Genomic DNA, 24,541 nt, shown 5'->3' with positions numbered 1-24,541 from the left:
GGCCCTCCTGTGATATCCTTGAAGCCCAGCTGCATTTATCCTTCTAGAGTAGAGGCCCTCCTGTGATATCCTTGAGCCCAGCCACACTTATCCTTCTAGAGTAGAGGCTCTCCTGTGATATCCTTGAAGCCCAGCTGCACGTATTCTTCTAGAGTAGAGGCTCTCCTGTGATATCCTTGAAGCCCAGCTGCACTTATCCTTCTAGAGTAGAGGCTCTCCTGTGATATCCTTGAAGCCCAGCTGCACGTATTCTTCTAGAGTAGAGGCTCTCCTGTGATATCCTTGAAGCCCAGCTGCACTTATCCTTCTAGAGTAGAGGCCCTCCTGTTGAAGGACTGGGTTCTTTTGGACCCAGCGGTGCCAGGGCACAACACCTGAAACCTTCGTGGGTAACCTGCTCCGGCGTACAAGTCACAGAGACACGGGACACTTCCTTCGGCGTCAAAGAGTCAAGGTTTATTTACTGCAGGGAACACAGAAGTCACAGGAAGTACATCGAGTGTAGTTCGGGGAGACTGCTTCAAATTGGTTTTGTGGATCGCTCCTTTTATACAGTTTTTACCCATAGGATAACATGATACACAATAGTTTACAACCCGGTTCCCACATTTAGCTCTCAGAGGGGTCGCTTTGGTCACTTTGAAACACATAAGGTCCGGAACATAAGTGCGGAAACATTTGGCGGTTCCCAACTGTAAAAACCCATCTTCCCACCATTAGCAAATTCCAATCAGCAATAAAGTAGATCGAAATAGGAACGAAGACAGGTGCAGAGGAAGACGGAGACAGTGGGGAGATCGGAAAGGGTGTAAAAGGGGAGGTATCGAGAAGCACGAGATACAGGCATCAAAGGGACGTGCCTAATGAGATGCACGGCTGAGACAATAAGTCCGTGCGGCAAGATGAGCCTCGAGCGGCGCCATCTGCCTTACAGCAGCAACCCCCTCGTCATAAAGACACTTTCAAAGAACATGTGTCTTCCGCAAATATCTTGGGAGTCCCAGGGTCGCGAAGCGGACAGCGTCCGTTCGCTGACTACTTGAGGGCAAGAGACAAAATGGATGCCGTATCTAAGATGGAACCCGTGGGTACAGATGAAAAGCCCACGTAACAAACGAACGGTTTAAGTTAGCACAGCGAAACTGCGCACACTTACTAAACTCGTCATTTGCGGTTCATAGATACCAGACTCGACCATATTCGTGCGAGTCGAAAACACCACTTACAATTGTCACGGAACCTCAGACGCTCCTTTTGCCCTCATGTAGGCAAGCACTAGTCGGAATCATATTCGATATTCATCAGACCATCAAGATGTCGTTGTAGCATAGCTCTGTCCAACCGAGTCCCCTTGGTAACAGATGGTTGTCTCATACACGTTGTAGCACAGAGGCCACATAAGGCAGGACCACACTGCACACAAAGGCAACACGTGAACAGGAACACTACCACGACCCCGATGATCGTCAGAATCTTCCAACCCCAAGTCGATACCAGGCCCCAAAACCATCCAAGTAGTGTCCAATCCCCTACATCCACGTGTATGGATTCGGAGATCTTATGCAACTTCGAGATGGCTTGATAGACAGTAGGAGCATTATCTGGAATGAAAATGCAACAGCTCGAATGGATCACTTTACATACCCCACCGCGATCTGCCAAGACGACATCTAAAACCATACGGTTTTGTAACGTCATAAGTCTCTCCGCCTGAAGTTCTGTGGTGATATTACCAAGGGCACTGGCAGTAATATTAGCTGTCGATTCTACCACTCGAGTCAAATGTCTCAGGTTCCTACTATTAACCATAGGTCCCCAAAACGGGAGGAAACCCTTGAAAAAGTCTCCTGCCTCTTGACCGGCAGTATCCTCTTCGCTAATTACGCCTCGTACAACTCTAGTCTTATGATAATCGGCATCTACAGTGAACGTCGGAGGCAACAGATTTGCAATGAAACATGAGCCCATGAAGTCTGCGGGCAACCATGTGTATGCACGATCATGACAGATAAAGTATGTACCCTTGGCAGCCAGAAACACAGGGGACGGGAACATTGGCAGAACGTAACTTTCAGTGCAAGCACTTGCTCCAAGTGAGGCGTGCGAACCACGACCCACAAGACAAAGATTACCAGTGTGGGGTACGACCCATATTGGAGGCGAGCTTTTAAGCTGCTTTTCATTAGTGAACATACTATATTCCCCTCTACTTAGGACCCTATAGGCTTGTACCTCTTCTTTAGGGATAAGAAAAGGATCATGGATCTCATCTTCCATATCCTCTATTGCCATCGATAGCAGCCTCTGATACGAGGTAGGACCAGAGTTGGGGGAACGTTGTTCTTGAGTGGGGTGGAAACCCAGTGCGCTTCGAAACATTGTTTGGAATGCTCGAGCTGACCCTTGGGAACTATACGGTAACACCAGATATGGAATTCCCTTACCCGTAGTATGTGGCATCAACCCACACACCCAACAATTAGTAGTGTTAACCACTAACTGATGCTGATGGAGGAGCTGAATAAAGGAATTGTTGCGGAATTCTACACGTCTAGCCTGCTCGTGTTCCGGTAACATATGAAAGGAATGAGGAGAAGCAGTAGTGGTAGTAGAAGTAAGGTTAGGGTAAGGAGTAGGAGTAGGGGTAGCAAGTAAGAAGTAAGACATAGTGTAATACACCCCACCCGCCAAAAATGCAGAAGCAGTCAAAAACAATACAAACAATTGGAATACAAAACATTTAGTACGACTGAGTTTCTGCAGCTTGACTCTGTACGCCTGAGTTCCTTCCAAATCATTCAGCTTCGAAAATGCCATTTCCCTACGACCGTCCGCAACGTTTCTTGACGCACTTCGTTCTGTGCAGCAATAGTCAATCCCCAGGAGTTCCTAGGAACCGACGGCCTTTAACCTAGCGTCAAGACCTACTGTCCAGAAGGAAGTACGCGCGCGGCCCTACGGCCCTCAATACACAATATGTATATATTTAGCACAATATTTCTCAGCTGTGGAAGGAAAAAGATACAAGGAAGAAGCTTGATATATGTACAAAACAAGTTTCAATGATACGAATGTTCAAAATTGATCATGGGAAACGAGGATATTGCAGTTATCAATTTCAGCAAAGCAAAAATATTTTTATTTGTCCTTAGTGTGAGATCGCAAAGAATATCGATGTTTCCCGGGACGTGTCTGCTCGTCGAACAAAGGATCCGTTGAAGAGACAGCGTCCTGCTGATCAGTTGGTTGATCTGGTCTTGAGTCTTTTGCTGACAAGTGTTCAACAGTGGCTTTCTGCTGCGCTGAGGGTTCTCCAACAAGCTGTGCGTCGCTAAAAGGTACAAACGCCGGCAATGTTTCTGTTTCTATTGACGCAATGCCTTTCCTCACCCACGGGTCTGCCGGCAAAGGAATGGGGACTCGCTTACAATGGGTAGCATGTACCCAATTCTTCCGCCCCTCAAGACGAACGGCAGTCCTCGTGGCCAGGAGCACCTGGTAAGGTCCGGTGAAGCGGGGGTCCAGATTGTTCTTGCGTGAGAAGTTACGGGTAACCACCCAATCCCCGGGCTGGAGCTGGTGGCCTGGACCCTCCGTCTGCGTCGGCAAGGCGTCGTAAACCTGTTGATGAATTAACCTCAGTTTAGCAGTCAAGTCATGTAAGTAGTCAATCAACATCGGATACTCAAGATCAACGAATATTCCTGGCCTAGGAACCCCCCACACATTCGCAGGACGGCCGAACACTATTTCATAGGGGCTAAGCCCTATTCGGGAGTGTACAGTCGCCCTAGTTGACAGTAATGCTAGAGGCAAAGCGTCAGGCCACGAAAGTCCAGTCGTAGCCTGAATCTTCGCTAGCTTTAGTTTAAGGGTGCCATTGTACCCTTCAACCAATCCAGCTGACTGGGGATGATTGGCGCTATGGAATTTCTGATTAATTCCAAGGCCCTTACACACACTCTTCATCACACTTCCAACAAACTCACTTCCGTTATCTGACCACACGACTCTAGGCATTCCATACCGAGGAAAGTATTCCTTCAGTAGAATTTTCGCAGTAGACAAAGCAGTATTGTCTTTGAGGGGATAGGCCTCGATCCATCGGGAGAATGCGCAAACCACAACCAAAACGTATTTCAGGTTATTGCATCGCTCCATATGGATGAAGTCCAATTGGATCACCTCAAAGGGATACGAAGGAGGAGCAAAACTGCCAGGGGGAGTTGGGGTTCCTTTGCCAGGATTGTACATTATACACACCATACAATTCTTCACCAAACGTTCAGCACATTTCGTAATGCCATCATTCTTCCACACAGCAGCCAGCAACTTACAAATACCTTTCGCGCTAATATGTGCTAACCCGTGTGCCATTGTCACAACGGCCAGTACATACGCATCAGGCAACATCCATCTTTTCTGATCTGACAAATCAATCCAGCAACCATTCACATCCAACCTTCCCGTACTTTCTTTCCACTTCATCTTTTCAGTATCAGTGGCCTCATTCTGTATTGCTTTCACACTCTCTATGGTATCTTCACACATACTCGATTCTGTAGGCCACCTAACCGAACTCGTCACATACATTCGAGTGCTAAGGTTCCGGGCAGTCTCCTTAGCAATCTCATCTGCAAACGCATTACCACGACCAACATCATCCGTCACTTTACGATGCGCACTACACTTAACAATTGCAACTTGAGCAGGCAAAGTCAATGCATCCAAAAGATCGTTCACAAGCTGGCCATGCTGTATTTTCGTGCCATGCGACGTGAAGAAACCACGCTCTCGCCACAACCGTCCAAAGCTATGCGCTACACCGAAAGCGTACTGACTATCGGTGTACACATTCACACGTTTCCCTTTTGCTAATACACATGCTCTAGTAAGAGCAATCAGCTCTGCAGCTTGGGCAGAATTCTGATTCAATCTCGCAGTCTCAACAACAGTATTCAACGTTACAACAGCATAAGCAGTAGTCACATCGCCATTCGGCAATTTAAAACATGACCCATCCACATACAGAGTGCCCTCTGGGTCTTCCAATGGGGTGTTTTTAAGGTCCATTCGACCTTTTGTTTCCTCCTCTGTCCGCAAGTAACAGTCATGTTCTGCTACTTCATCTGACTCTGCACTAATTGGTAACAAAGTTGCCGGATTTAGGACATTACAACGCTTTATCTGAATGTGGCTTGCCAAGAGCGTCAATTCGTACCCAGATAACCTCGCACTCGTCAAGTGCTGAGTTTTCGTTCGATTCAAAAGAGTATCGACTGCATGCGGAACCATCACCGTAAGCATATTATCCATGACCAATCCTGCTGATTGTCGGATGGAGACCGCAGCTGCCGCAGTTGCTCTCAAACAACTCGGCAATGCTCTAGCTACTGGGTCTAAGGTCGAGGAAAAATATGCACATGGACGTTGCTTACCACCAAAAGGTTGCGTTAAGACACTTAAAGCACAACCTTCCCTCTCGTGAACATATAACGTGAACGGCTTACTGTAATCAGGGGTACCTAACACAGGAGCCGAACACAATGAATCACGTAGTTCAGAAAAACTTTTCTGACATTCTTCCGTCCATGGTAAAGGAGTTGAAACATCCTTGCACGTAAGAGCCACCAATGGTTTCGCTAGCAATGAAAAATTAGGAATCCACTGCCTGCAGTACGACGTGATACCTAGAAAGGCACGCACATCTCTTTGGGTTTGTGGCACAGCCATTCGCGCAATCGCTGCAATTCTCTCTGGGGTCAATCTCCTTCCCTCCTTTGACAATAAGTGACCTAGATAGGTTACTTCTTGACAACAATATTGGAGTTTAGAAGGTGACACCTTGTGATTTAACTCACAGAGATGTTGCAGCAACGATACCGTAGCAATCTTGCAAATGTCCTGAGTATCAGCAGCCACCAATAAGTCGTCGACGTATTGGATTAAAGCCGCACCAACCGGCAACCTAAACGCATCCAGTTGACCCTTCAAAGCTTGACTGTAAATCGATGGACTTTCACAGTAGCCCTGAGGAGCGCGTTTGAACCGGAAGCTACGTCCACCAAGAGAGAAACCGAAAAGGTCCCTGCTCTCTTCGGCAATCGGGATGCTGAAAAACGCATTTTTCAAATCAATCACCGAGAACCACGAAGCAGTAGCTGGAATCAGAGTCAGTAGCGCCGTGATGTCAGGCACAACAGGGAATTGAGGAACCACAATTTTATTTACCTCCCGTAAATCGATAACAAAACGATAAACAGGCGGTTTGGTAGGATCAGTACGTTTAAGAATGGGCAGTACAGGGCTGTTGCACACGTTTCCCCGAGTCTCCTCAATAACATCTTTCTCGATCAAATCATAGATGATCGCTAACAAAGCTCGTTCACCATCAAGGGAGATACGGTATTGGGGAATACGTGGCAATCGCACATTCGATTTCAACTGAACAACATAAGGGGAGATATCAAGTAGGCCCACATCATTTGGACCCGTCGCCCACAAAGACGCAGGAAGAGAATCCAATTCCGGTGGAAGCTTATCGAGGGACAAATACATGGGAGAGACTACTCTCTCTCCGAACGTAAGCTTTACACCCGCAGGAGAACAATACAAAGTTGCATACAAACGTTTAAGCAAATCCAGACCCAAAAGATTTTCGCCACAACCAGTGGTCAAAATCAACGGAGCTTCGAGCTCACGAGGCCCAATTTTAAGGGGCAAAGGGCGTGAAACTGGATTGCTAACGGGGGCGCCAGAGAATCCAACGGAAACATTTGTTAAGCCAGACAAAGGTGCGCCAGGGAGTTTCGAATGCATGATAGAACTTTTCGCTGCACCAGTGTCCAACAGAAAAGGCTCAACGACGCCCGATGTAGCAACTGCGACGTAAGGCCCTCTCTGATCAACCGGAACTGATACCACTCCCTCTCCTTGTCTTTGGCTGTCCTAGTAATTACGATCGTCAGTTCCCTGATCGACGTAATAATCGTCTACATTGTACTGCGCAGATCGTCCTTGCGATGATCCACGTTGATCGAAACAGTTATTAGAATTGGATGAATGGTCAGAACGGTCGTTCTGAGCACCACGACCTCTACCACGTGATGCATTCTGTGAACCACCACGGCCTCCTTTAGATGAATCACCACTATTACGGTCATTTAAAGCAGGACAATCAAATTTAATGTGTCCCTCCTGTCTACAATAAGCACATTGATTGTACCCTAATGAAGATCGCTGGAAAGAGGAATCATTACGCGGCTGCGATCGATTCGATTGCGACTGTGATCTATTCTGTTGAGACGCATTCTGATTAGAACGCGGCGGATATGCTTGTTGCAACAACACTTTAGTTTTTAGCTCTTTCGTCTTTTTATCAGCACGGTCAGTTTCCTCTTTGTCTCTATTTTCGTAATATTGTGCCGTAGCCAATATCTGAGCTGAGGTAGAAACGGCCCATGCACTTTCTGAATTCTTCAATTTATTGCTCAAGTCGGGCAATAAGTTCGATACGAATTTATCCACAAACAACCGTTGTCCACCCTCAGTACCCATATCCTGTCCACTATGATCAACGAATGTTTCCTCAAACCTCGTGAAGAAGTCTGATACACTCTCATCTTTCTTCTGCTTACAGGCTGACAACTTGTCCCAATTTACCCTCATGGCTGGCATAAGCGTTTTCATTAATGTAATGATTCGCTGGGGAAGAAGAGCAATCAACTGATCGGGTTTAGTAGCAGCCACTTGTCCAGCGTCTGCCGCTGTAATGGCAGCCCAATCACCACCTAATTCATTTGCGTGATCTTGGTGACGAATCTTGGCCCATACCGGTTGCGGTACGACATTGCCAAACAACATGTCGATATCGGCAAGATTCATTATCGTAGCGTCTACGAGCTGCGATAATTCCTTATAATACCCTGCAGGATTTTTGCGAGGATCGGGCAAAGTTTGTTTCACCTGAAGCACTTCCGATCTTTTCCATGGGAGGTGTATCCACACTCTCTGGAAATGTGCCGGAACTGGCTGGGCAGCATTAGTATTATCAGCTGGTACCCAAACCGGCGGAACTTCACGCATAGGATATTGGCCAGACTCATCTTGTTTTTCAATGTCCTCAACGAACAATGCATGAGGAATAGGAGCGGGACGAAGAGATAGTAACCGCTCAATAGCACGTCGGACATTAGTGTCGACTATCAGTCCAGTTGCGAACTGAAGCCGAAGTTCAGACAGGGCGGTCAGCACCTCGTCAGGCGCATAGGCCGCTATCTGATCATGTAAGAACTTGCACATTTCATCAAACACATATCTCTGAGTTGGGATGTTGAATTGATCAAACGTTTCGAGGACAACACGAGGTGGATTTCTAACAGGGTTTACCATCCAACCCATCGCCATATTGTATAGCGCAACACGTTCTCTATTAGCAGGAAGCTGGCTACGTCTCTGAGGACCATCAGAACCAACAGACCCAAAAACAGGTCCGAGCGACTGAAAGAAGTTAGTCACACTGGGAGAATCACGGTTACGAGTAGAGGGAGAAGAGTAAGACACAGGACTAACAAGAGAAGGAGTAGAGACATTAGCAACAACAGGGGTTAACAACACAGGAGCAGTAGCGTGAGCAGTAGCGGGAACAGGAGTATGTGGAAGCGGAGGAGCAGTAGGAATAGAAACAGGCAAAGGAGCAGGAACAGTCGGAAGAGCGGGTGCAGGTTGAGGAACTGGCGGAGGAATAACAGGTGGAAGAATAGGTACGGCAGGGACCACAGGAGCTGCGGTACCCTGTACGTACGGAGGTGGCGACTTCATAAGATAGGACATTAAAGAATCCTCAACTACCTCTTCCTTCTTATCCGACTCCGTAGGCAAAGCAGGATAGCATTTATCTATGGACATACGCTGTAACCTCTCAAACACTTCCTTATCCTTATCCTCCTTATCACGCTGAAACTGCTCAGCTTTCTTCACTATAGTAGCAACATTATCTCGCTCACTACGTTTATTCTGTCTGATTTCTTTCTGTCGGGCTTCTTTGCGCCACAACCGAAAGGCATCAAACATGGCCGGCCTAGATTTGCGTTCGAACAACTTTATTTCCAAATTATCTAAGATCGACGCTTCGAAGCTACCGTGAGGTGGCCAACGAAGATCGCCGTCTTTCTTTGTATATTTTATCCAATAATCGTTAAAAGCAATCGGGCCTAGCCCATGTTTGCTATATAAGTCATAAGTAGGAGTTCCAACCGGAGGTATCGGACACGAGTCCTCCAGCAGGGAATCCGCACCACAAGGTCTAAAGCAACTGAACAAAGTACTGCGACCAGGCATCTTGCACACTAGCCGAGTTTCACAAACTTCAAGGGTTACGGGATTTACCAAGTCCCAGCAAGAACAAAACCCTCGGTTTTTGGCGGCTGCAGTCGTCAAACAATACAACAACAAAGTACGCTAGCAAAGTGTCACCGACAAAAACACTCACACAGCGTGTACAACAAAAACACTCGCTAAAGTGTTTACAACAAAGACACTCGCTAAAGTGTCTACAACAAAAACACTCGCTAAAGTGTTTACAACCAAGAACTCTGGGAGCGACCCACAAATACTTAACTCAAAGATCAATGGCGTCCTCAGGAAGGCCCGTCAATCGTCTCGCTATACCAAGGTCTACGCCAGGCGCCAAAACAGGTCTACAGTCAGGGCAGCAGTCCGTCGCAGCCGTTAGGAGGCGGGAATCTTCGCGGGAAAAGTCTTCGGGCCACTTATTTCGACAACAGGATCGATGAAGCGGGGTGCACCTTCCCTCGGAGATTTCACACGAAGTTCCTCACGATCGTCGGGCTTGGACCGGTACCACTGATGCAGCCCCACGTGATGGGCGCCAACTGAAGGACTGGGTTCTTTTGGACCCAGCGGTGCCAGGGCACAACACCTGAAACCTTCGTGGGTAACCTGCTCCGGCGTACAAGTCACAGAGACACGGGACACTTCCTTCGGCGTCAAAGAGTCAAGGTTTATTTACTGCAGGGAACACAGAAGTCACAGGAAGTACATCGAGTGTAGTTCGGGGAGACTGCTTCAAATTGGTTTTGTGGATCGCTCCTTTTATACAGTTTTTACCCATAGGATAACATGATACACAATAGTTTACAACCCGGTTCCCACATTTAGCTCTCAGAGGGGTCGCTTTGGTCACTTTGAAACACATAAGGTCCGGAACATAAGTGCGGAAACATTTGGCGGTTCCCAACTGTAAAAACCCATCTTCCCACCATTAGCAAATTCCAATCAGCAATAAAGTAGATCGAAATAGGAACGAAGACAGGTGCAGAGGAAGACGGAGACAGTGGGGAGATCGGAAAGGGTGTAAAAGGGGAGGTATCGAGAAGCACGAGATACAGGCATCAAAGGGACGTGCCTAATGAGATGCACGGCTGAGACAATAAGTCCGTGCGGCAAGATGAGCCTCGAGCGGCGCCATCTGCCTTACAGCAGCAACCCCCTCGTCATAAAGACACTTTCAAAGAACATGTGTCTTCCGCAAATATCTTGGGAGTCCCAGGGTCGCGAAGCGGACAGCGTCCGTTCGCTGACTACTTGAGGGCAAGAGACAAAATGGATGCCGTATCTAAGATGGAACCCGTGGGTACAGATGAAAAGCCCACGTAACAAACGAACGGTTTAAGTTAGCACAGCGAAACTGCGCACACTTACTAAACTCGTCATTTGCGGTTCATAGATACCAGACTCGACCATATTCGTGCGAGTCGAAAACACCACTTACAATTGTCACGGAACCTCACTGTGATATCCTTGAAGCCCAGCTGCACTTATCCTTCTAGAGTAGAGGCTCTCCTGTGATATCCTTGAGCCCAGCCACACTTATCCTTCTAGAGTAGAGGCCCTCCTGTGATATCATTGAAGCCCAGCTGGCCTTATCGTTCTAGAGTAGAGGCCCTCCTGTGATATCCTTGAAGCCCAGCTGCACTTATCCTTCTAGAGTAGAGGCCCTCCTGTGATATCCTTGAGCCCAGCCACACTTATCCTTCTAGAGTAGAGGCTCTCCTGTGATATCCTCGAGCCCAGCCACACTTATCCCTTTAGAGTAGAGGCCCTCCTGTGATATCCTTGAAGCCCAGCTGCACTTGTCCTTCTAGAGTAGAGGCCCTCCTGTGATATCCTTGAAGCCCAGCTGCACTTATCCTTCTAGAGTAGAGGCCCTCCTGTGATATCCTTGAAGCCCAGCTGCACGTATTCTTCTAGAGTAGAGGCTCTCTGGTGATATCTTCGGAGCCCGGTGGCACTTATCCTTCTTGAGTAGAGGCCCTCTTTATAGTAGAGGCTCTCCTGAGATATCCTTGAAGCCCAGCTGCACTTGTCACTCTAGAGTTGAGGCCCTCTTTACAGTAGAGGCCCTGTGATATCTTTGAAGACCAGTTGCCCCAACTTGTGAAGTGGATGTCTTTTGTGGTATCCTTAGAACCCAGTTGCCTATAGCCCTGCAAAGAGGAGGCCTCCTCTGATATTCTTGGGGCCCAGCTGCCTCTGCCTCTTAAGAGTAGAGGCTCTCCTGTGATATCCTTGAAGCCCAGCTGCACTTATCCCTCTCAAGTAGAGGCCCTCCTGTGATATCCTTGAAGCCCAGCTGCATTTATCCTTCCAGAGTAGAGGCCCTCCCCTGATATCCTTGATGCCCAGCTGCACTTATCCTTCTAGAGTAGAGGCTCTCCTGTGATATCTTTGGAGCCCAGCCATGCTTATCCTTCTAGAGTAGAGGTCCTCCTGTGATATCCTTGAAGCCCAGCTGCACTTATCCTTTTAGAGTAGAGGCCCCCCTGTGATATCCTTGAAGCCCAGCTGCACTTATCCTTTTAGAGTAGAGGCCCTCCTGTGATATCCTTGAAGCCCAGCTGCACTTATCCTTTTAGAGTAGAGGCCCTTCTGTGATATCCTTGAAGCCCAGCTGCACGTATTCTTCTAGAGTAGAGGCTCTCCTGTGATATCCTTGAAGCCCAGCTGCACTTATCCTTTTAGAGTAGAGGCCCTTCTGTGATATCCTTGAAGCCCAGCTGCACTTATCCTTTTAGAGTAGAGGCTCTCCTGTGATATCCTTGAAGCCCAGCTGCACGTATTCTTCTAGAGTAGAGGCTCTCCTGTGATATCCTTGAAGCCCAGCTGCACTTATCCTTTTAGAGTAGAGGCCCTTCTGTGATATCCTTGAAGCCCAGCTGCACTTATCCTTTTAGAGTAGAGGCCCTCCTGTGATATCCTTGAAGCCCAGCTGCACTTATCCTTCTAGAGTAGAGGCTCTCCTGTGATATCCTTGAAGCCCAGCTGCACGTATTCTTCTAGAGTAGAGGCTCTCATGTGATATCCTTGAAGCCCAGCTGCACTTATCCTTCTAGAGTAGAGGCCCTCCTGTGATATCCTTGATGCCCAGCCACACTTATCCCTCTAGAGTAGAGGCCCTCCTGTGATATCCTTGAAGCCCAGCTGCACTTATCCTTCTAGAGTAGAGGCTCTCCTTGGATAACCTTGGAGCCCAGCTGCACTTATCCTTCTAGAGTAGAGGCTCTCCTTGGATAACCTTGGAGCCCAGCTGCACTTATCCTTCTAGAGTAGAGGCTCTCCTTGGATAACCTTGAAGCCCAGCTGCACTTGTCCTTCTACAGTAGAGGCCCTCCTTGGATAACCTTGGAGCCCAGCTGCACTTATCCTTCTAGAGTAGAGGCTCTCCTGTGATATCCTTGAAGCCCAGCTGCACTTATCCTTCTAGAGTAGAGGCTCTCCTGTGATATCCTTGAGCCCAGCCACACTTATCCTTCTAGAGTAGAGGCCCTCCTGTGATATCCTTGAAGCCCAGCTGCACTTATCCTTCTAGAGTAGAGGCCCTCCTGTGATATCCTTGAAGCCCAGCTGCACGTATTCTTCTAGAATAGAGGCCCTCCTGTGATATCCTTGAAGCCCAGCTGCACTTGTCCTTCTGGAGTAGAGGCTCTCTGGTGATATCTTCGGAGCCCGGTGGCACTTATCCTTCTTGAGTAGAGGCCCTCTTTATAGTAGAGGCTCTCCTGAGATATCCTTGAAGCCCAGCTGCACTTGTCACTCTAGAGTTGAGGCCCTCTTTACAGTAGAGGCCCTGTGATATCTTTGAAGACCAGTTGCCCCAACTTGTGAAGTGGATGTCTTTTGTGGTATCCTTAGAACCCAGTTGCCTATAGCCCTGCAAAGAGGAGGCCTCCTCTGATATTCTTGGGGCCCAGCTGCCTCTGCCTCTTAAGAGTAGAGGCCCTGCTGTGATATCCTTGAAAACCAGCTGCCAAAAGCCCTTTACAGAAGAGGCTCCCCTGTGATATCTTTGAAGCCCAGCTGCACTTATCCTTCTAGAGTAGAGGCCCTCCTGTGATATCCTTGAAGACCAGTTTCCCCAACCTGAGAAGCGGAAGCCCCTTGTGGTATCCTTAGAGCCCAGTTGTCCATACCCCTGTAAAGTGGAGACCTCCTGTGACTCCATTCCTGTAGGTTAAAGGCTTCTCTCTGCTGAATTTTCAGCACAGCTCCTCCTAGCCCAGTAGAGTCAACGATTCCCATGCTTGGTGAGAGTGGCAACCCTCTGCATCTTTGTTTCTTCTGCATTGGGTACTACCTTTCTTGGTATGCCCTGCTCTGGCACTGTACCAAGCAGTATGTTCTGGGTGCCCTCAATACATGGTGCATTTCTCAATGCACTTTGACCTCACGCCATGTGCTGTACTTCTCTTGTAAAACAATGTTGACTCAAATGAGGCAAGTGACCTGCCTTCTGCGAAGGGCCCTTCATGCCTTGATGCTATGCATCTTGAGTGAATGCGCGGTGCATCCCTCAGTATAGTGCCTTCCCTGCAGGACGTGCCTCCTTGATGCCCTCTGCTGCACGTGCACGAGGACTCATGCCTCCCTCGATGCACTGCACCATCCTCGCGGTGCTGTGCTCCATGTTAGGTGCCCCTTTTGAAATACTGCGCCTTTGTGCTTATTGTGCAAACCATGCATGATGTGCCAACCGTGCACAGTATATCATGAACTCCTCGATGCACTGTGTCCCCCTCAATGCTTTCTGCTTCCTTCTGCCACACAATGCGCCTCCATTTCTGCATTGAGGTTCCCTGTCCCTCGATGTCCCGTGCTTCCCTTGCATGATGCCCTGTTTCTCACAATGATTCTTCCTCTAGGCGCTAAGGTTCTCCTACCCCTCGATGTCCCGTGCTTCCCTTGCATGATGCCCTGTTTCTCACAATGATTCTTCCTCTAGGCGCTAAGGTTCTCCTACCCCTCGATGTCCCGTGCTTCCTTTGCATGATGCCCTGTTTCTCACAATGATCCTTCCTCTAGGCGCTAAGGTTCTCCTGCCCCTCTATGTCCTGTGCTTCCCTTGCATGATGCCCTGTTTCTCACAATGATCCAACCTCTAGGTGCTACGGTTTTCCTGCCCCTCTATGTCCCGTGCTTCCTTTGTATGATGCCCTGTTTCTCACAATGATCCTTCCTCTAGGCGCTAAGGTTCTCCTGCCCCCTATGTCCTGTGCTTCCCTTGCATGATGCCCTGTTTCTCACAATGATCCTACCTCTAGGTGCTACGGTTCTCCTGCCCCTCTATGTCCTGTGCTTCCCTTGCATGATGCCCTGTTTCTCACAATGATCCAACCTCTAGGTGCTACGGTTTTCCTGCCCCTCTATGTCCCGTGCTTCCTTTGTATGATGCCCTGTTTCTCACAATGATCCTTCCTCTAGGCGCTAAGGTTCTCCTGCCCCTCGATGTACCCTTGCTTCCCTTGCATGATTCCCTGTTTCTCACAATGATTCTTCCTCTAGGCGCTAAGGTTCTCCTTCCTCTTTATGTCCCGTGCTTCCTTTGTATGATGCCCTGTTTCTCACAATGATCCTTCCTCTAGGCGCTAAGGTTCTCCTGCCCCTCGATGTACCCTTGCTTCCCTTGCATGATGCCCTGTTTCTCACAATGATTCTTCCTCTAGGCGCTAAGGTTCTCCTGCCCCTCTATGTCCAGTGCTTCCCTTGCATGACGCCCTGTTTCTCACAATGATCCTACCTCTAGGCGCTAAGGTTATCCTGTCTGCTATGTCCTGTACTCCCCTTGCATGACGCCCTGTTTCTCACAATGATCGTCCCTCTAGGCGCTAAGATGCCCCTGCCTCTCCATGTACTGTGCTTCACATATATGTACAGGATCTCTCATGTGCCTGCTCTCTCTCCTCTCCCACAGAACCAAAAGCCTACCTCAGAGGAGATCCTGCTGATCGCAGAGCAGCTCAACATGGAGAAGGAAGTGATACGGGTCTGGTTCTGCAACCGCAGGCAGAAGGAGAAACGCATCAACCCCTGCAGCACCACCCCGCTGATGTCCAGCCAGGGCAAGCCCAACCTCTACAGCCCTCATCTGGTATGGACCCACCTGGCCTGCACTCTGCCTCAACCCATCACTACATAACTCCTCTGGACCTCAGGTCCTCCTAATCCCCTTTCCCTCTCTACCACCCCACTATAGCCTCATCCCCCAGCAGACCCTACAAATGGTAATGAAGGTGCCCCTCTTTCTGCCACAAAACATCTGCTTGCCCCTGGTGGTCCTCACAACAGAAAATGTGCCCAGTGTTTGTTCCAAAGATTCTAGAAGTGGTTCCCACATCTGCTGCAGAGAATGATCCCACTTTCTGTGTCAGGACTCCCATGGTTGTGGCTCTCAGACCTGGTCAGAGCTTCAGCTTGTCCTCTTAATGACTCACATACTGACAAGTGTCCCAGCACTCAGGTGTGCCTTAACCCGCCTTGAACTGCAGTACCTCTGGGTTTAATTCCGTGCGCTTTATCAAGTATTATTAACATTACCTAGGAATTGACCCTTTAATGCCTAACCTGCCCAGGATTGCTGTGCCAAGCTGTAAACGTAGACATGACTTCAGGGGTCACTATGCTTGGCTGCTGGTGGTCTGGCCAGCTTCGTATGCTAGGCACTGCACTTAATAAAGAACAGCTTGTTGCTGATGAGGGAATATTCTCCCTGTTTTCCACCCCTGCAGTAGTGGGTTCGAGAAGTCCACATGCCCCACTCACCGTGGTTTTTAATAAATGGGATATCCACGCCCTGCCTCTTGATTGTGCTCCTTACAAGAGGTTCTTCCCCAAAGTTCAGTACACCTTGTGTTCTTGCAATACAACTATGTTGCTAATATACCCTGTCACACCTTTTTTTCAATTTCTTTCCTTAGTGGGGAGGGGACAGCCCCCCAGGACCACCCCTATACTATTCCCTCTTTCCAATGGCGGTGAGTTCCTGTCCTTCATTCATTTCCATTTCCACCCATTCAACACCCTGCAGTTTCCACACTGAATGTGCCTTGCTGGGCCAGGGGGACAGGGTAGATGAGCTGCCATCCCTGTCGTGGCCAGTCGGCCATCTTCACACAGTAGGCAGGGTGCAGTCACTTGCCTTCACCTTTATTTGTGTCCAGCACCCTGCATTGGCCCTTTGCCTTCACAGCCCAGTAGGGTTGGGTTCATGGCTGGTGCCATATTACTAGGGGTGGGCGGAATTTGCGTAGTCGTGCTACGCAAAGTTCCACGAAACTGTAAAAAATCTCTGCGAACACGCAGAAATTCCACAAACATGCGAAATTGCTTGTTTGCGATGCTTTTTTCCTGTTCGCGATCACTGTTTGCATGCTCGGGGAGAAACATCTCGCAAACATGCATTTTGAGAACGCGAACAAGCAAAAAAATTCAGCGGAGTCGCGGAACGCAGAATTTTGGGCAATTTCGCGTTCTCTGCAGAACGCAAAATTCCGCAAATTCCGCGAGCGGAACGGAATTCACCGCCCAGGTCTAATTACTAGGTTCTGGAATGGGTTTACATATTGTAAGTTTAGGAAGCAATCGGTCTCTAGACGAGGACATACTCATGGTACTGGGCATTCGTGATGGTAGTGCACTCCGAGCTTGTACACCTGTCTCATACACAGCAGTAATCTCAGGAAACCAGATACTTTTTATAAACACTATTTGAGGCGTTTGTGACATGTTACTCTCATATCATTATTAATAATATTATGCGTGATTTGTAGAGTGCATGGCTACCTAAAAAAGGTTTCCCAGCGCTAGCCTCCTCACTAACCCAGAGTCAACCAGACATTTACAGAGTAACCAGCATTAGTTGCAAATAAGAAGGTGGAAACAACCAAGTTTTAAGCAGCTTGCGAAAGGTTGTGAGCCATTTACAGGCTGTCAGCATTTGTGGCAAGTCGTTCCAGAGCTTACGGCCCAGTTGCAAAGGCCCGGCCACCTTTGCAACCATCTGCTCAGGAGCTCGTGAGATCATGTATGACTGTCGTACTCACAAGGGTCTTCTGGCTTTTCCAGCACTAGCAGAGGTGCTGGAAATCTCGAAGAGGGGCCATTGAGGCTACACATGAAGTGATCTACTGTGTTTGAAGTTCAGGTTATTCTTCAGTTTCTAAGTGCAAGGTTTTGACCCTGCTGTTGTTATACAAGATCTTACTTGCATGGGTGTCCATTTTAGTAAACACATTCTCACAGCAGATCACAACACCTGTTATTTAGAGTGCCTGGTTATGCTAGTAGAATTTACTAATATATAAACATTTTATTATAAACACAAACATATATTGAAGGCTATACATTCATGTTGGGAATGATGTGTGTTGCTGAGATGCATACGTCCTGAAGTTTGCAAAGGGCCGGGCGTTATGTACGTCACAATATGCATCTGACTCTGAGATAGCAACAACATAACTCTCCTTAGGAGTGGTTGTTACCCTGTAGGGGGCTTCAGGCAGCTTTTCTAGTTTCGCGAAGTGGCATGTCTTGAAATCGCACTATTGAATATAAGGTTTTGAACTTGCAAAGAGTGGTCAGATCTGAATGTGCGTGAGTTCCTCGCGTTCCTGGCAGTGCCTAGATGTCCCCTCATGCTAGGGAGACTGTCTTGGCACTGCCTCCAGAAAAGGGATGGGCTTATGCAGCACCTGATCTGTGGCCATTCTCTATATATGGCTGCTTTGTATTGGCTGCCATTGGGAAACTGAATGCCTAACAAGCCACTGAATCCCAATTAGGTGTAGTGTCGTGAGACTATGTGAACTAGGACCCTTCTGGTTCTGGGCGGACTCAACAGAAGAATTACGTAACTTGCTGGGAGGTGTTACGGTGTGGTTATTCACGGTTATGACGTAATTAGTGTTCAGTGTGTGATTGTATGCTGAGGAATAAAAACGTCTATTAGAAGCTCCATGTGGCGCGTTCACTTGCATTCTGGGCAGAACGCTAAGGGACATCCATCAGTTTTTGCTTTATTCCACTGTAGAAGAGATCAGAAGTGTTTCCGTGCTGCATGTCTGAAGTGTAGAGACTTCAGCAGAGGCTCGGAAGGCCTTCTTTTCCTGCCACTGGTCACATTTCTGGTGTGCCTGAGGGGAGGAAGGAGAAGCAGCTTTGTTTGTGAAGACAATGTACAGAACTGGACAGAGGAGGCAGAATGAACACTGGAGTGTGTGAGATAAGGAGAGGAGATTAGCCACTGCATGGAGCAGTTGAGGTAGCAAAGACATACGGCAGTGATGTAACAGAGCAGCCGTGGCACATAGTAGCCGTGCACATAGCAGAGGAGCACAGTGCAGTCAGGCATTGAGCAGCAGAGGCACAGAGTAGCTGGACACAGAGCAGCCAGGCACAGTGCATTGGGGGCACAGACCAGAGGGCACAGAGCAGCCGGCGGCACACAGCAGTAGGGGCACAGAGAAGGGGGCACGGAGCAGCCGGGCACAGTGTAGCCGAGGCACAGAGCAGCAGGGGCACATGGCTGAGGTGCACATGGTAGCATGGGCACAGAGTAGCAGGGGCACAGTATAGAAGGGGAAACACAGCAGCTGGGCACAGAGCAGCCAGGGCGCAGTGCAGCTGGGCACAGAGCAGAGGGACACAGAGCAGTGGGGGCAAATAGCAGCCAGGGCACAGATTAGCTGGGATACAGAGCAGCCAGGGCACAGGGCACCCTGGGGACACTGTAATGCCCTGGTAGATTTTAATTGAATGCACAGGCCCTGAATTATACATATTAGTCACTTCTGACTCCTTGCCTTCCCCGGGAAGTTCGTCAAATTTGGGGGGGGGGGGGGGGGTTAGAGTATTGAAAGTCCTGAAAATGGGCATTTCCCTGGTGTGTGAACTACATTTATATTTTGAAAGTATCCATTCTCCCACTCCCTTATTTTTTATTTGGAAAACCAAGCCCTTACAGGACCCACTGTTAGGTTGTATTGAGTACCCACCACCAGGGGATATCTGGCTCTGGGCACCAGATGTTGAGTCCTAAAAATACTTTTGACTAGAGTTGGGTGTAGGTGGCAGCATCTGGAGGCTGTTTGTGGCACAACCCTTGGTATTAAGGGATCCACTTTATTTAAGGCATTCCCTTCTCTGTGCGGAGCCGTCTGCCTAGCAGCGGGCCGGTGTTTTGCATGGTCGTGTAGTGTGACAGAAGTAATCGTGAGACTGGTACTCCCCAAACGTTGCGTCTTGAAGTTATGAATAAGCGTTGCAGTTCATAATGTTGACCTTCTACCGATTGTTTTATTTCGCAGGTGACAAATCAAGTGACTGGTGTGTCCCTGACAAACACACAGGCTTCCGGCAGCCTCAGCACAACAGGTATGTGGTGAGATGAATCGCTCCACCCCATCCTCCATGGATTCTCTTAACTAGATCTTTTCAAAAACTGCCCTTGAGGTAAAACCAGAGGGGCCAAACAACAGTTCTAAACTGCGCTACTCCTTGACGGCATGCTGATGCATGGCGGCCTGTGTGTGGCTCCCGGCATGCGGTTTGTGCATTCCTGCCTGCATGTTACATATATGTATATCTGCTTAATAACAGCTTGTATGTGTGGCTGGTCTTGCTATGACTGCCCCATTGTATAGAGAAGGAGATGGAGAAGTGTGGCTCACTGGTTAGAGCAGGCAGACCCTGAAGCAGAGGTCAGACCCGGGACCAGGGTTCAATTCCCGACGCGGCAGGGTCTTGAGCTCAAATGTCCATGGACTCGATAATTCTCGCTTCGGTGCCTGACCTAATCATGGGTTCACACTCTGCAACTCTGAGCATTAAGCTTGCTTAATCTCCACAACGGCCCCCCGCGACGGGATGCCTGGCTTCCACCTTGGGGATGCCCTGTAGGGGCTATCTCACAGGGAAAAGCCAGGACGGGTTCCCAAGGCAAGCGCGGAGATGCCCCTTCGGGGGTCGAATCTGGCGCTATATAAGAATACAATAATAATAATAATAATAGAGTGTTCTATGACTGACTTTTCAGTATGGCTGCCTGCCTGCAGTTGCTGTGTAGTTGCTTATGTCTGTGCATTGAGGTATTTTGCCCAACTATCCCCAATCACCAGCAGTCCACAGTCACCAACACACCCAACAAGCAGCCCAGAATTTCACTTGTGGATGAAAGCAAACGCATGGCACAGCCTGCGAGTTAGGACCCCACACAGCTGAAAGACAGCTGTGGTAGTTCTTGTACAATGGTAGTAGTTCTTTTACAGTTGTGGTAGTGTCTGGCATTTGTGGAAGTGCTTGTGTGGTTGTGGTACAGTTCTTTTTCTATTAAACCATTTTTTATTGATTTGTAATCATCCAACATACAACACAAGTAGAGCTTGTACAGTTATGGTAGTTCTTGAATGGTTGTTGTAGTGATTGTATATATATCAATAAGGACTAGTTAGTTAAAGAAGATTAGGAGACTCAGGTAGGTACGTCAATAAATAAGGAAAAGCACTGTTTTCCTTATATAGCCCTCACCCACCGACCTAGTCGGTGGCATGCTTCATCATCGGGCCCACCACAGTGGCACCGAATGTGCCCCTGGTGTGCTTCAACGCCAGGTGACTGCGGAGCTGGTATGTTGCTGAGTGTGCAGTGAAAAGGGTGAGAAAGGTGAAGTTTAAAAGCTATACAGTAGGTTCCAGCACCCGAGGGTTACTTATCTTTAATGAACTGGGCCTCTGTTAGTGGATAAAAAGGCAAGAAGAAGTAGATTGGAGTACTAGTTATGACCTCCAACGTCTAGTGTGGTCTACATGTTTCAGCCAGTGCCTTGTAGATTTTAAGCTGGCTTTCCTCAGGACCATTTGGATATGTGAAAAGGTGCAGGTCAAATAATAATAATAAACTTAAATTTAAGTGATTGTGAGGTATTTTGGCTATGTGTAGCGCACACTAAGGCGCTATAACTGTTAGAGGGGGATTCCCTCAAGCTTGACTACAGAAAACACATAGGACAAAAACAAGACGTACAGGGTAGAGTCATATTAGTTTGCTATATTGTTATACCACAAAATGCCGACTTGTAAGGTGGTGTGCGACCTATAATCGGCTATAGTGAGTTCATGCCATGTGCATGAAGCTGGTGAGGATTTTAATGAAACCGTTAGTGTTTGGTAGTACTCCAATCTACGTCTTCTTGCCTTTTTATCCGCTAACAGAGGCCCAGTTCATTAAAGATAAGTAACCCTCGGGTGCTGGGACCTACTGTATAGCTTTTAAACTTCACCTTTCTCACCCTTTTCACTGCACACTCAGCAACATACCAGCTCCGCAGTCACCTGGCGTTGAAGCACACCCGGGGCACATTCGGTGCCACTGTGGTGGGCCCGATGATGAAGCATGCCACCGACTAGGTCGGTGGGTGCGGGCTTTATAAGGAAAACAGTGCTTTTCCTTATTTATTGACGTACCTACCTGATTTTCCTAATCTTCTTTAACTAGCTAGTCCTTATTGATATATATACATAATCCAGGGGATACGGTCTAGCCTATCTAGTCCTCTCTCTCTCATTGATTTAAGCATGTTGTAGTGATTGTACAACTGTGGCAGTTCTTGCACTGTTGTAGAAGTGTGTATGCATTTGTTGTAGTGCTTGTGCGGTTGTGGTAGTGCTTGTACAGTGGTGGCAGTTCTAGTACGGTTGTGAAAGTGTTTTTTAGCTTTTGTCGTAGTGCTTGTACAGTAGTTGTAGTTCCTGGCTGGTTGCGGAAGTATATGGGTTTTGTGGTAGTGCTTCTACAATGTTGCTAGTGATTGTACAGTGGTGATTGTCCTTGTTATGTTATGGTATGTTAAGTTGACTTGGTATAGCACAACAAATCATCCTTGTAGGGGTATCTCAGCGCTGGAGAGCAAAGCCAGGAGGTGGAAGAGGACAAGAAAGGAAGGGGGTTACGAAAGCCAGGTTTTAAGGAATTTTTGAAGCAGACAAAGTCCGAGCGACCATGGATGTATTCCAGAAGTTTGTTCCAAAGTTGAGGGCCAAGATAGGAGAACATTTGTCCACCTTATTTGACCACGCGGCTGCAACGAGGACAGAGCGAATGATGATTTTTTAATCTCAGAATTCTTGTGGAAAGATAATGTTGAAGTCTGTTACAGAATTAAGCAGGGCTCTTGCCTGACATTGATTTGTGTACTAAACACATATGTTTAAAAGTGACACGTTTCCTGAAGGCAGCCAGTGGAGAGATCTGAGAGTGGGCTCTGAGGGAGGGGGGGGGGGTAGTTTGCAAACCAGGCATGCGGCGGTGCTTCGGACCACCTGAAGGGTTGATAGAAGTGTTTCGCTGACTTGGACCAGTAAGGCATTACCATAGTCGAGGCGGCTAACCACTAATGCCTGAGCGAGAGTTTTCCTTGTATGGATAGGTAGTCACTGAAATGCTTTCCTCAGCATTCGCATGATCCTAAAACAGGTGCCGCAAGTGGACCCAGCCGGCCCTTTCATGGTGAGGTTGTCATCTATAAGAATGTCCACATTTTTACTGCCTTTTTAGGTTGAGGGGTGGTGCCCAGTTCGGATGGCCACCAGTCATCCGACCAGTGGGCATGGGCGTTGCCAAACAGCAGGATCTCGGTCTTATCGCAGTTAAGCTGCATTCTCTGAATTGTGTGGATTCAGAGTTAGGACCCACCAATATATTTAACTGTCATCTGCATATAATATGTCCTCCATACCGCTGGATCTAACTGCTTAGGCCATAAGGGGAACATATATGCCGAAGAGTGGGGGGGTTCAAAGGTGAGCCCTGTAGTTCCCCTTTGTCGATGGACATGACACTCGATTTAAAAGATCCTAAGTTTACTGTTTGATTGCAGTCATTCAGGAGGTCTTGTAAACAGTCTGTGGACCAAGATGGAATGTGAGCTGGTGTCAAAGGCAGAAGACAAGTCAAGTAGCACCTGCAGGAGGGCATCACCGAGGGAGAGTCTGATGTCGTCTAGCGCCGCCATCACCGCAGTTACAGTGCTATGCGAGGTTCTAAAGCCAGACTGGGAGGTGTCAAGAATTGAATTAGATTACACATTGGGGGATAGTTGATTTACTAAATTTTCCAGAATTTTGCTGAGGTGAGGCAAAGGTGATATGGGTCTATAGCTTGCAAGCCTTAGTGGATCTGCATTTGGTTTTTCCAGAATTGGCATCACTTGCAAACCTTTCCAGGCCAGGGGTACGGTGGTCGCTGTGTTTAACGAGAGGTTGAACGATGCAATGATATCTGGAAGCAAACTACAATATAGGGAGGGGCGAGGTCGGAGGGAGACCTTTTATTCAATGATTCTAAAACGAGTTCTGGCGTGGTGGGTTCGAATAGCTTCAGAGTGAAAGAAGGGGTTGGGGATGGAAACAACAGCCACAGTATTGGTAGGTGAGGGATGAAAAGAGAGATTTTGGTAGATGGTTGCTATTTTTTCTTTGAATTGCTCTGCCTGGGCGTTGAAAAGTTCATGGGAGGCCGGAATCGATGAGCTGCAGGCAGTGGGCTTCATAAACTCATTCAAAACTTTGAATTGTTCTAAGGGTGTGTTACCTGCAGGATCAATTCTGTTAATGAAATGCAACTTTTGGGTCGCTTAGATATGTTTATAGTATTTATGTAGGGCCACTTTGTAAGAGTGTTTGTTGGGGAAAGATCTGGAGGAGCACCACCTTCTCTCCAATTTTCTGCAGACAACCTTCTCTAGTTTTAGTTCTTGTGAAAACCAAGGGGAATGGGATTTCGTAAAATTGCAGCGATTACGCTTGAGGGTTGCAATTTTATCTAAGGCCTGAGAAAAAGATTCCTGGAAATTTGGGGGACAGCAATTAATGTCAGAATTTTTTTAAACATTTTGGGTAAGATGGACTGGCGAATAGGAAGTATGAGAGAGTATCTTCCAGAGTCCGTTTTTTTACAGGATACATTATTCCTCACGGGCTGTTTCCCAATCGTTGGTATTTGAAAGGTAATCATGGAGTGGTCTGACCAGGTTAAAGCGGAAGGGGGGGTTCACCTGTATATCAAGGGCATTCGTGAATAAAAGGTCTAGTGATGTGAGTGGGGCCAGTTATTTTCTGGGTGAGCCCCAATACTTCCATATTGGAAAGTGGTTACTGTGTTTCAGGATCAGCAACCAATTCTGCATAGAAGTTAA

The 24,541-nt window shown here is 47.9% G+C and overlaps 1 protein-coding gene across 1 annotated transcript in view; it reads left to right on the top strand.

Annotated features, from left to right (window-relative positions):
• POU2F2 (POU class 2 homeobox 2) overlaps positions 1-24,541 on the top strand; it is a gene marked incomplete at its 5' end in the record, with an annotated part of 55,517 nt that overhangs the window by 12,658 nt on the left and 18,318 nt on the right. The window contains 2 exons of the mRNA XM_086947912.1: positions 15,269-15,445; positions 19,659-19,725. Of these exons, the coding sequence (XP_086804038.1) occupies positions 15,269-15,445; positions 19,659-19,725 (244 nt within the window). The remainder of the gene's footprint in view (positions 1-15,268; positions 15,446-19,658; positions 19,726-24,541) is intronic.

The sequence above is a fragment of the Lissotriton vulgaris genome, unplaced genomic scaffold (genome assembly GCF_964263255.1).
Source record: "Lissotriton vulgaris unplaced genomic scaffold, aLisVul1.2 SCAFFOLD_4251, whole genome shotgun sequence".
NCBI lineage: Eukaryota > Metazoa > Chordata > Amphibia > Caudata > Salamandridae > Lissotriton > Lissotriton vulgaris.
Note: the sequence above shows the minus strand (reverse complement) of the source record. Positions and strands in the feature narration are given on the sequence as shown.